Source organism: Pseudozyma flocculosa (genome assembly GCF_000417875.1).
Source record: "Pseudozyma flocculosa PF-1 unplaced genomic scaffold scaffold00026, whole genome shotgun sequence".
NCBI lineage: Eukaryota > Fungi > Basidiomycota > Ustilaginomycetes > Ustilaginales > Ustilaginaceae > Pseudozyma > Pseudozyma flocculosa.
The window spans coordinates 280,083-292,156 of record NW_006920894.1 but is presented as its reverse complement, the minus strand read 5'-3'; the positions used below and the strand labels follow the sequence as shown (position 1 = coordinate 292,156).

The 12,074-nt window shown below is 66.5% G+C and overlaps 3 protein-coding genes across 3 annotated transcripts; 1 reads left to right on the top strand and 2 right to left on the bottom strand.

Moving 5' to 3' along the window:
• Positions 1-1,271: 1,271 nt before the first annotated feature.
• On the top strand, positions 1,272-4,715 carry PFL1_06466 (uncharacterized protein; the record flags this gene model as incomplete). Its single annotated transcript, XM_007884007.1, has 1 exon — positions 1,272-4,715. The coding sequence occupies one exon, from the start codon at positions 1,272-1,274 to the stop codon at positions 4,713-4,715; it is 3,444 nt and encodes a 1,147-aa protein (XP_007882198.1).
• Positions 4,716-5,126: 411 nt separating this feature from the next.
• Positions 5,127-7,217, bottom strand: PFL1_06465 (uncharacterized protein; the record flags this gene model as incomplete). Its single annotated transcript, XM_007884006.1, has 1 exon — positions 5,127-7,217. The coding sequence occupies one exon, from the start codon at positions 7,215-7,217 to the stop codon at positions 5,127-5,129; it is 2,091 nt and encodes a 696-aa protein (XP_007882197.1).
• A 407-nt stretch (positions 7,218-7,624) lies between these two features.
• Positions 7,625-9,900, bottom strand: PFL1_06464 (uncharacterized protein; the record flags this gene model as incomplete). Its single annotated transcript, XM_007884005.1, has 4 exons — positions 7,625-8,710; positions 8,818-8,987; positions 9,091-9,552; positions 9,687-9,900. 4 exons carry the CDS (start codon positions 9,898-9,900, stop codon positions 7,625-7,627), a joined length of 1,932 nt encoding a protein of 643 aa, XP_007882196.1.
• Between the last annotated feature and the right edge of the window lie 2,174 nt (positions 9,901-12,074).

Sequence of the window (12,074 nt, the reverse complement as noted above, 5' to 3'; positions counted from 1 at the left end):
TGGCGAGGGCGTGGCAGGCGGCGGGCCCCTTTCTGGTTGCAAGCGCGGCTGCGCTGCATCGGGCGGCGGGCGGCGGGGGCGAGCGAGCGCCCAGCTGATCCAGAATCCAGATCAACACGCAACCACACCCGCCCGCCCGACCGCCCGCCGAGCCTCCACGCGGCCTTGCTGGCTGGCCCCAGAGTCGCTGCTGGGGCCCGCAAGTCCGGGGTTGGACCTATAGGCTGTGCCGGCCAGGAGCCGGCTCCGAATTCGTGTGGCCTGCACGGCTGAGCAGCCCATCATCATAAGGCGGTGATGGCTGCCTGCTGAATGTGGTTCTGTCACTCGCTCGCTGATTGACACTACTACTCGTCGATGTTGTCCAAAGTGGAGCAGAGGGCGACTTGGTACGGTGTTGACCAACGAGGGCCCAGATGGACCTCATCATCTCAGCTCAGCCCAATGTGGCGAGGCTGGAGAGGGTGACGTGATAATCGACTCGGAGCCGAGGCGCCTGACAGGCGGGCCGGCGAGCTCATCTGGCCTGGCAGGCCTGGCCTGGCCTCACCTGGCTAGATCGAGGCCGAGGCCGACAAGAAGAAGCAGCACAAACGAGGCTCGAAATTGCCGGGGAAATTTGGAAAGCAGGCGGGGCGAGGTCGCGGGCGCGGGCGCGGGCTGGTGGCGGACCGATCTGGCCAGGCCAGGCCCCTTTGGCCCACGCCCCGCCGCCTTGCTTCTTCCACGCGGCAAACGCCGCCTACTCTCGGTCAGCTTCGGCCTCCATCATATAGCCTCCCCAAACAGGCGCGAGTTGCCCCATCCCTCACCACCACCACATCATCACCACTTCATGGGCCCCCCCTTTTTCTGAAGCACCATCCACCAGGACTCGACCGCACCCTACTGTTCTGCCTGGCTGGCCCAGCAACGCAAACAACGACTCTTGACCCGCCTTGCACTCCGGCACGCCCCACGCTTCCTTGGCGCATCACGACCCTCCGCCGCGACGACACCCGTTCTCGGCGGCCCTGCCCTGATTCACCCTCCGTTACACTCTCACGCCGTGAAACAGGGTCCCTGCCTGGCTGCTCGTCGGTCCACGCCCACAGCGCTACCCGCTTCGTTATATAGAGCCACCTCTCCGGTCACCCCAACCCAACGCCTCCGACATCGCCCCCGCACTCTACAGCACCAGCACCAGCACCAGACTCGGCCAACACCCGCTGCCCCCTGTCCCTCCCGCAGCCATCACCTGCACTAGCACCGTCAGCACCACCACTACCGCCATGTCGTCCCCATCAGGCAGCGCATCATACCCCGCCGACTTCGACAGCGCCATGCCCGGCCCTTCGTCGTCCCGCACCAATGCCGTCGCTGGGCCCTCGTCCCCATCTCGCGCCAAGACCTTCTACCCACAGTGGCCAGAGACACACGAAGAGGCAGAGTACTACGAGATCCCTCCAGACCACTTCCTCGCACAGCAACGCGGTCCCCAAAAGGCCGTCGCAGCCCCTGCCCCTGCCCCCGCCGCCGACGCCCACCAGCGCCGCAGCTCCGTCGCCTCCACCGACAGCCGCTCCTCGGATCCCAGCTCCGCCACCCACATCCAGCCCCTCGCCGAGCTTGCAACGGCCATCCAGTCTGGCCTGCCTGTCGTCCCCGCCCCGACCGCCACCCTCGCAGCAGCATCGCAGCGCTCGTTCCAGGATGTCATCCCCACCCCCGCAACGTTTGCCGAGGCGCACGAGGAGATGCCAGACACCTCGACCCTCGCCGCCGCAGACTTCGACATCGACGTCCGCTCAGGCTTTCTTCCTCCTGAGGCGCCCGTCATCAGGCTCAGGGGCAAGCACGAGCAGCTTTGGGAGGTCGCCCTCGACCAGGCAAAGTCGATCCCGCTCATGCAGGGCGGCGGCGGCGTCCGCATCACCTCCCAGCAGCGTCTCGAGGCGCGACGCTGGAGGCGCTCGATCCGCGAGATGCCCGTCCTGTCTCTGTCGGAAGAGGTCGCCACCGACATCCGATACGCCCGCCGCGGTCACCTCGTCCTCTCCTTCCTCGCCCACTTCTACATCCACAGCCAGCCGCCGCCCGCCCCGCAGGCCGCCAAGGCCGCTGCATCGTCGTGGCGCGGCTACTTCTCGCGCAAGTCGCAGCAGCAGATCGACGACGAGCAGGACGTCGCTGACGAGCTCGAGGGCAAGTTCAGCCGCACCCTCCCAGCCGCGATCGCCGTGCCTTGGGTCCAGCTCTCGCAGAAGCTCGCGCTGCCGCCCATCCTCACCTACGCCACCACGGTGCTCTGGAACTGGGCCTACATCGACCCGGCCAAGGGTCTCGCGCTCGACAACATCCGCATGCTCGAGACGTTCACCAACACCAAGTCCGAGGAGCACTTCTACCTCACCTCGGCCCTCATCGAGATCCGCGGTGTCGAAGCGCTCGAGCTGATGCGGGTCAGTCTCGACGAGGCCTTCGTCGGCGACAGGCTCTCGAGGCGCAGGATAGCCGCCTACCTCAACAGGCTCGCCGTCGTCATCGCCGACCTCACCCAGCTGCTCCACGACGTCCGTACCGACTGCGATCCCAAGGTCTTCTACTGGGGCATCCGGCCTTGGTTCCGCGGCAGCGACGCGGCCGAAGGCGGCGAGGAGCCCGGGTGGCACTTTGAGGGCGTCGATTCACCCGGCGTGCGCCGCTCCTTCTCCGGCCCATCGGCGGGCCAGAGCTCGCTGATCCACGCGATCGACGTCTTCCTCGACGTCGACCACACTCGGTCCAAGCCGAGGCAGAGCCGGCCCGCAGTCTCTCCGGCCTCGGCGGCCAACGAGTCCGAGGCGATTCGTGGCGATAGCAGGGGTGCCGACGCGACCTTCATGGAGCGCATGCAGCTTTACATGCCCGGGCACCACCGCAACTTCCTCACCCACCTTCGCAGCATTTCGTTTGACGACGAAGATGACGACAAGGCCGACGAAGCGCGGCTCGCCAACCTCGCGGCTTCCCAGCAGAGCCAGAGCGAAGACGACGTCGCGGACGACATCGAGGCGCACGCCGTCGAGCGCCCTCCGCCGGTCATGTCGCACCCAATCCGCTCGCTGGCGCTCAAGGCGCAGGAGGACGGCCACGAGGAAGGGCTCCCCTCCGCGTACGACAACGCGCTCAATGCGCTCAAGGCGCTGCGCGATGGTCACATGAGGGTCGCCTACCTGTACATCATCGCACAGGCTCGCGGCTCGCCTCCAGACGAGTTTGCTCCGCTGCCCAAGGGCTTCACCGGCGTCATGGGCGTCGAGGACGCGGTGTCGAGGAGCGCTGCCAAGGCCAAGCAGGCGGCCCAGGGCGACGACGTGCTCGATGCGGCCGACAGCTCTCAGAAGGGCGCCAAAGGCACCGGCGGAACCGACCTCGTCACCTTCCTCAAGGACTGCCGAGTGAACACGACCGATGCCCTGATCGCCGCCGGCAAGACGACGAGCCGGTCGATCCAGTCGGCCACTGTCGCCACTGCCTCTGCGATCGGAGCGCCCGTCACTTCGACCGGCGCACAGAATGGCGGCAGCGGCGGGGCCACCTCTGGCGACGGCGGCTCGAGCAGCCGAGCATCCGATGGTCAGTCTCTTGACGCGTCCTCTGCGCCCGGCCTCGGGCCTCCGAGTAAAGCCAGCGGCAACACCGAAGCTGACCCTGCCACGACCTCCTCTCCCGCGTGCGGCGGACTGCAGGTCTGGGCCATTGATGTGTCCGGATGGGAACCGGACGCGGATCGATTCTCGAGCCTTGTCGACCAGCTGCTTCCTGGTTCGATTGCGGCGGGCGATCGCGAAAAGATACGCAAGTACTACCGCCAGGTGGACCGGACGCGGTCGCTGGCGGCCAGGCTGCTGCCGCGGCTCATGTTTGCGCGGCACTACGGCGTCAGATGGGACGAGATGCGCTTCGCAGCGACGCGGGAAGGGCGCCCATACCTCGAGGCGCCCTCGCTGGCCGGCGCAACCGACTTCAACATCAGCCATGACTCGGACTGGGTCGTCCTGGCCTTCCACGCTCCGACGCGTACCCCGTCGGAGCGCTCTGCGGCAAAGGATGCGACGCCGCCGGCCGTTGCGTCCGATCGGGCCACCTCGCTGCTGGGCAGCGCGCCCGTCTCGCAGTCCATGCTGCGCGTCGGTGTCGACGTGATGCAGATCGCGCTTCCCAAGTTCGAGCAGGACGCGCGGTCCTTTGCTGAGACGATGGACATGGCGCTCTCGCCCGACGAGCGCCGGTGGGTGCTCGCCCCCCTCTCGCCAGGACCACGCAGCAGGGAGGTAGGAGAGGCCGAGGCGCTGTCTCGCCTCTTTGATCTCTGGACGCACAAGGAGGCCTTTACCAAGAACATTGGCAAGGGGCTGGGCTTCGACTTCAAGACGGTCGAACTGGCCCTCGGCTCGCTCGGAGAGGATCGTCATCGTCGAAGCACTTCGCCGGGCGATGTGATCCTCCGCATCAAGGGCGTTGCTGAGCCCTCGTACAGCTTCGTCGAGGTCCAGCTGCCGGGCCAGGCGGCAGGAGGCGCGCCCTCGCAGGTTGTCGTCGCCGAGGGTCCCTTCGACGAGTCCGAGCGCGGCGGGAGGAGGCAGGTTGGCCCGCCCATCGAGCACGACGAGGCGGTGCGGAGCGGACTGCTCAAGGTTTGGACGATGGCGCAGATTGTACAGATGGCCGAGGACGCCGTCGCAGGGCTGTAGATTCGGTGCTTGTCACTTCGCTTTGCACATAGAGGTTTCCCTGTCGTTCGAATCCATCATCATCCGAGGCTGTCAACGATCTGGTTTGCGCGAAAACGACGTGTGCGTGGGCGTCTCGGCTGTGTTTCGTCGGGAGAAGGGGACAGAACCGGAATCGACGGCGCCGCTCTGCGGGGTTTGACGAGCGAGATGGCCCGACGTAGTGATGGGGTCATCCCCATCTATCCATATTGCTCTCAAACCACAAGTCTGACACCAGCAAGGCTCGCGCAGCGAATCAAGCGGTACGAATCGCGCGCGCCTCGTATCTCCTCAACAGAAACAAAACCCGATCGCCATCACATTGCTTTCCTCGTGTCGCGACCAGCTACGATGCCCAAAGTGCCGGGAGGGGTGGAGAGCTGTGGGGATTCAAAAGAATCGACCTCCGTACGCATCCGAAAAGACGAGGGGCGTCGACATGTCGTACGATGACGCCAAAGTCGAAGTCGAAGTTGACGTCGAGGTGCGAGTGGGACCGAGAGTTTGGCACGCCGATCCCATGACGATGTCCGAGTGCTGCTGCTGCTGCTGCTGCTGCTGCTGCTGGTGGTGGTGGTGGTGGTGGTGCTGGTACTGGCGTAGGGGGTGGGGACCTGTCGAGGTGTGTCCCGTCGTCATTTCGATGAATGGATTCGTCGTCGTCGTCGGGTGGTAGATAGGCGTCGTCGTCGTCTCATGGTCCGGCGGATGCGGCTGCGGCTGTGCCTGTGCCTGTGGGTGGGAAGAGTAGATCTGCTCCGCGCCGCGGAACTGTCGAGACTGATCGCGCCCGTCCAGCCCGCCCTGCTGGGCCATGGCCACCGTCCCGCCCGCTTCCCGGCGGTTCGACGGGGCGGGTGTCATGTCCCTGTCCTCGTCCTCGTCCTCGTCATCCGTCGGCGTGTCCGCCTCGTGCTCCGATACATCCGAATCGCTCCCAGCAGCCTGCTCTCGCGCCGCCGAACTCTCGACGAGGTCGACGTACGACTTCAGCAGCTTCTGCCTGAGCAGCGCCGCCTGGGCCTCGTTGTCGCCGCCACTGCTGCCCTCACCGCCATGGCCGCCGCGGACGACGGCTGAGAGCATAGCGAGCATGTCACGAAACTCGGCCGACGTCTTGGGAGTGGCAATGTCCCTGGGCGGCACCGCACCGGGCGGCGGCGTGGAGATGCTCGAGTGGTTGCGGTGGGCGGGCGCGCGGGTGAGGATCTTGTCCGGCTCGGGCGGCAGCGAGACGCCGCATTCGATAAACGCCCTGCGCACGTCTTCGGCGCTGACGACGGTCCGCGCCTCGCGGTAGATCCTCGCAAACGTCGCCTTGTCCATCTTGCTCGTCACCGCTTCACCGCCACCACCGCCGCCGGCACCTCCTCCGGCGCCGGCGCCACCATGCTCGAGCTCGAGCCCGTCGATGGCGCGGTGGTAGCGATCGCTGATGGGTCCAAAGATGAACCAGTCGAGCGGGTCGATGACGTGCGTCGTCTGCAGCGGAAACGAGACGGGGACGATGCGCCGGTCCAGACAGGCGCTCACGAACTCGATGCTGGTGTAGATGGCGTGGCCGTCGACGAGGAGGAGGCGCCAGTCGCCGCTGCGCCCCTTGGGAGGCTTGGTGGCCGGGTCAAACACCTTTTCGAGCCACAGCAGGGCGGCGTCGACTGAGCTCCAGCCGGTGCTCGACACGCCAAACGTCCAGCCGGCCGCGGCGCCAAACGACTTTCGCTGCTTGGCGTCGAGGTGCAGCTTGCCCTCGACAATGATGAGCGGCGGCAGCATGGTGCCGTCGTCGCCGATGCACTCGACGACGCTCGTCGAGTCGCGCTTGCCCGGCAGGCGCAGGAACCGGTGTGCCCTCCTGCTCGCGTGAATCCTCCTCTGCTCCTTGCCGCGGCCCAGGACGGTGCCGGTCTCGCCCATGCAGTAGACGTTGCCGCGCTTGATGCCGTGGTCCTTGATCGCGGTGCGGTACAGGTCAAAGAAGGCAGTGACCCATTCGAGGTTGTTGGCGTTGGGCCGGCCGATGCGTCCGTAGTCGATGCACCGGCGGTACTGGGCCTCGAGGTCGAGATGGCGCGGCAGGAAGCTGGCCTGGATCCAGTTTGCACCGAGCGAGCGGCACTGGCTGTCTGGCTCCTCGATCATGAGCTTCTCGGCCAACCGGCGCACCGCGTCGGGCGTTAGCGGGAACCCGAGCTGGGCGCATCGTTCGACGTGGCGAGCGAGTACGGCCTCGGAGGCGGGCGAGAGGCGCTGCCGGCCGGTGTGCGCCTTGGAGTGCGGCAATCGGCCCCTGTGACGATCGTGGAGCGTGGAAGAGGCGACGCCGTGGGCCTCGGCGCAGGCCTTGAGGCTAGGGAAGCATCCGGCTTCCAGGTCGGCGACGGCGGCGGCCAGCTTGGCATCGAGCTCCCTGCGCTGGACGGCCGCCGTCTTTCTCGCCGCCTTCTGACGAGGCGATGGACCCGAGCTGCTGCGCGGCATGGTGGGCGGCCGTCATCACCGGCACGGTGGCGCAGCAGAGCTGAGCGTACGAGCCTCGCCGCGAGCGAGATGGAGTGTGCAGTGCAGGATGGGAGTCGAGGTGACGGTGACCGGTGGCGGAGCGTGGGGAACCGGAAATCGACCTCCGGGTCCCGAGGTCCGGCGAGGCAGGCGCGGGTCCTCTCCGCTGGCCAGGCAAGGCAAGGCAAGGCATGCGAGAGCTCCCACCCAGCAGCAGGCGACGGACGACGAGGGGCTGGGATAAAATCGAATATGTCATCGACGTGGTCATGGCCACAGCAGACGGCTGCTCGCCAGCTAGACACCTATGGGTAGAGAGCTAGAAGAGAACTAAGGCAGAGTGACCTTCTGCTAACGTGATATTGACCGTCGCCGCCATCCAGGCCCTACTCGCACAGCGACTCAAACAGCGCCACGGGGTCGACAACGTCCCAGAGCTCCTCTCGACCCTTGGCTGCCGCCAGAGCAGCCGCGGCCGATGCTGACGGCGCGTCTCTATTCGCCGACTTGCGGCCGTTGACGTCGTGCAGCACGCCTATCGCGCCCGCTCCCTTTCCTGCGGCGCTGTCCTTGAAGAGGCCCGACGTGGCGGCGGCGGCGCCGTTGGTGCCGGAGAGCGACAGTCCACTCTTTGTCGGCCGCACCGCGCTCTCGGCGAGCCCCTTGCGGTCGAGGAGGCGCAGCGGGGCGGACTGGTCGATCACAAACCGCCCGCGCACGCCAGACGACATGGCCGCCTCCTTGCCCTCGCCTCCGATGTCCGAGATCTTGGTCGTGGCAGCCCGCTTGGCCGTCTCCACCACCAGGCGATCGTAGTCGCCCGCCGAAGCCAGGATGGCGTCCTCGTCCCAGTCGGGCGCAAGCAAGCGCTCCTGCGTCCCCTGGCCCATGGGTTCGACGACGCTGTGCGGAGCCAGCTCCAGCAGGAAGGACATGTCGGCGAGCGTCAGGCGACCCGTGCCGTTCTCGACGGGCGTCGACGGCGCAGACGACGACGAGAGCGCGTGCAGATGCGACTTCTTGGCGGATATCCCGTTGGCCTGCCGGTGATGGTCGTCATCGTCGTCATCCTGGCTGGCGGTGAAAGAGGAGTCGTGCAGCTGCGAACTGTCGCCGTCGCGCACCGAGGGCGAAGATGGACCGGTGAGGCTCGTCGGGGCGGTGCTGGCCAGCGAGAGCATCGACGAGTCTGCAAACGATGTGCCGACGCCAGACGTGCTGGCGCGGGACGACAGATCCGAGTGCAGGCCGCGCAGTTGCCGGGTCGGGCTGTTCTGCTCCGAGGGCGCCGCGCTGTCGTCAAGCTCCATCGAGGTGTGCGCCGGCGACGTCGTGTAGGCTCCGCGCCCGTATGCGGCGTTCTTCACCGGCGACAGCGACGCAGGCAGCTGCGGATCAATCGTCCTGATGCCGTTGGGACGATTCGCTCGGATCTTGGTGATGATGCTGGTGGCGACGTTGTGGAGGTGGTCCTGCAAGAAGACGGACAGGGCCGGCCATGACGCATAAATAGAGCGGCACTTGAGCGGGACTGCTGCGCAAGAAGGACGCCCCTCGGTCGCGGCTGGAGCAAACTCACCTGCAGGGCGGACAGCACCATGGCTGCTGCCTGGGGTTGAACGCCGCCGGGCATCCCCGACTCGACGGCCAACAGCGTCATGCGATCGCGGATGCCATCGAGGTCTGGAAGGTGCTTTGACTCGACGCAGAGCGGTGCCAGCATCGCCCGTGCAACGGCTTGTTGCGTGGCTGCGTGCGTTGTGGGGCCGACAGTCCACGGATCTCGTTCAGCCTGGCTCTCTCGCAACGACTTCCGGAAAGCCGAAGGTCAGGATGTCCACGATCCACTCACACAGAGACAGCTTGCCCCGGACCGCATCGAGGTGGTTGGCAGACTGCAGCGTCTGGCCCTTCCAATCGCGGGCCCCGATGGCGCTCTTGACCTCCCTCACCTTGCGGCGGTCCTCCACCACCTTGCGCTTTTCCTCTTCCTTTCGCTTCTTTTCCAGCAAGTCGGCGGCCGAGCCAGCCCACCCGAGGCCCAGCGCGCCGCCGGCCGAGTTGGTTCCCAGCTTGCCCGCTCGCTCGAGGTTCTTGAGCCGCATCCGCTCCTTTTTGGGCAGGCCGGCGACGAGAGCACGCAGGCGCTTCTTGCTCGGCTCCTCGTCGTCGGTCTCGTCGTCGGAGAGGATGGTGCCGTCGGGTAGCCTCCTCCGCACCCGCGTCCTGCCACCGCGCCTACCAGACGAAGGTCCGGGCACATCGGCGCTAGCGTTGTAGAGGATGCCGAGGATGAGCGAGTTGTGGAGGTGGACTGCGGCGCAAGGATTGGGCGATGGCGAGTGGATGGGGCCGGAAGGATGGTCAGCACAACCGACCTCACCTCCAAGGAGCGGATGGGATGGGTAAGGGCCAGCACAGGGGCCGATGGCCGTGCGGGCGACTCACCATGCTCCGACTTGAGGCACTTTTGCGCCAGCTCCTCGAACTCGGACCGGTCGATGGCGCCCTTGCAGAACTGGACAAACGTCTGCCAGTACTTTGTGCCGTTTTCGCCCAGGGCGACGGCCAGCTTCTGCTTGAGGTCGAGCGTGTCGGCCCTAGCCGGACGCCGGCTCGCCGATGAGCTGGCACCTGCACCGCCGTAAGCGTAGCCTGCCATTGCGGAGAGCGAACGAGGGTGCTGGAGTCTCGCCGTTTCGGTCCTGCCGAAGAGGACCGATGGTCGGGCTGCTCGGCCTCAACGGATGCCTGCGTGGGCGTCGCAAGAGCGAGGGGCCTCGGTGGGGCAGGTTCAGCAGACGGATGCTAGGGCGGATGCTGGCCGGGGCGGATGGTTCCAGCGGTCGTATGGCGTATGGCGTATAGGCGTGGCGTAGCCGGTGGGACTTCTGCGGCGCAGAGATCAAGGTGGCCCCGGACCCTGGATGCGACCGTCGGGATGATGCCGAGGGCTCTGGCTCTGGCTCTGGTGAGTGTCGTCGGGTGGTGGTCGTCAAGGGGCAGGCGTGTGGGTCGTCTTGCCAGCGCTACGCCGTCCGCCCCTTTGCATCCGCTGCCCTCTGCCGGGGAAAAGAAAGGGGGGTCTCTGCGTCCGTGCAGCGGCAAGTCCGACAGAGCTGCTGCTAACCAGTGTAGCTGCTTCCTTGTCGCTAGGTGACGGTGGAGCGCCCGCTGCGGTGCTGGCCTAGTCGGATGGAAGGGTCGGGCCCAGGCGAGGAGGGCGGACAGCGGTGGCTACACAAGACACGAGCCAGGTGGCAGGGAGGGCCGGTGGATGGGTGAGGAGGAGGAGGAGGAGGTCGTGGCCCTGGTGGTCGTCGTCGTCGGGTTCATCCATCCATCCATCCATCCAAGCCAGCCAGCCAGCCTGCCCCATCCGCTCCGTCTGAAGCGCCCTTCCGTCCATCCGCCGCTCGTCCGGGCTTTGGCGGAGCGGCCAGGCCAGCCACACTTGGCAAAAAGGTTCATGCTCCCGCCGCCGCTGGCTCGCTGGCGGGCGGGCGGCCTGCCGGGAAATTCGCTCGCGGCCGTCCCGCACGGAAGCCCCGGGCCCGCCTCGGTGTCGCCCCGACTTCGACCAAGACTCCCCCGGGAGTCTGCTCTCTGCCCACTTTCTCGACTTAGTCCGAAGCGCCAAGACTGCGCCTGGTTCGCCGACATGCGAGAAGTGGATGCTATCGTCTGCAGGCTCAGCAAAGGACGCAGTCGACCTGGCGCTTCGGTGGCCGGGAGCGGATGGTTCACACGGCAAGCGCGACTTTTCAGGGGGCCAGAGGAGATAGAGAGAAAGAGCACGCCGCCTCGTCACGGTGTCGTCAGCGAGACTCCGCCTGGCGAGGAAGCGAGCGCCTGCCGCGGGCGCGGCCACCCGGCTGCCGGATGAGCATCCGCAGAAGTAGTAGTATCGACGTGCCTGACCGAGAGGGAGCAGAGGAGCGAGACGGAGCATGCCGAAAGCGTGGCTCCCGCCCGACGCTTTTCGTGCGGAGAGAGCAACAGGCGGCGAGGATGGTCTGCCAGCGGAGAGTCGCCGAGGCCGCCTGGAACGTCGGCCGACGTCGTCTCGGCCGTCCTCCTCTCGCTCCACCTGTCTACGGTCAGTCAGAGAGCTGATCGCCGACGTTGGCCCGGTCGTGACCAACGCCCCTTTAGGAGGACTTCTCGCCTCGACCCTTCCTTCCGACCGGCCTCCCTTGCATCAAGATTCGAGACTCGACGCCAGCAAACCGCACCATACGTACCAAAGGCCCCTTTTTAGCTAGCCGCTGATGGCCTTGCTTGGCAGCGACGGGGCCATGCACGGACGGAGGCGTGCGTGCGCCGGCTGGCAAAGCAATCACCCTTCGTCGACTAGCTCGCCCTTGACGAGGGACACCCATCCGGCGAGTAGCGGCGCGACCAGATGGAGGATGGATGGATGGATGGTCGGCCCCGGACGCCCGGCACTCGGAAGGCGGGCGGGCAGGCGCGGGAGTCGACGGTGGCTGCGAAGAAGAAGCCAAGCAGCTGCATGCTCGCGTGGGGCCAAGGGTCCGTCCCGAAGATGCCGGCGAACCTGGGGACTCGAAGCGGGAGTCGGAAAAGGGAAAATAGAAGCCAGCGGCTCGCGGCTCCGGCTCCGCTCTGCGACCCGACGGCCCCAAGCCAAGCCTGGCCTGGGCCTGCCTCTGCTCTGCTTTGCTCTGCTCTGCTCTGCTCTGCTCTGCTCTGCTCTGCTCTGCCCTGTTGCATCGTAGACCAGCCATACGATCGGCTATCATGCGTGCTCATCGAGCAGATCGTGTCTCTGAACGAAGGTGAGATGGCTGAGCATAGCTGGATCCGTGAGCTGCC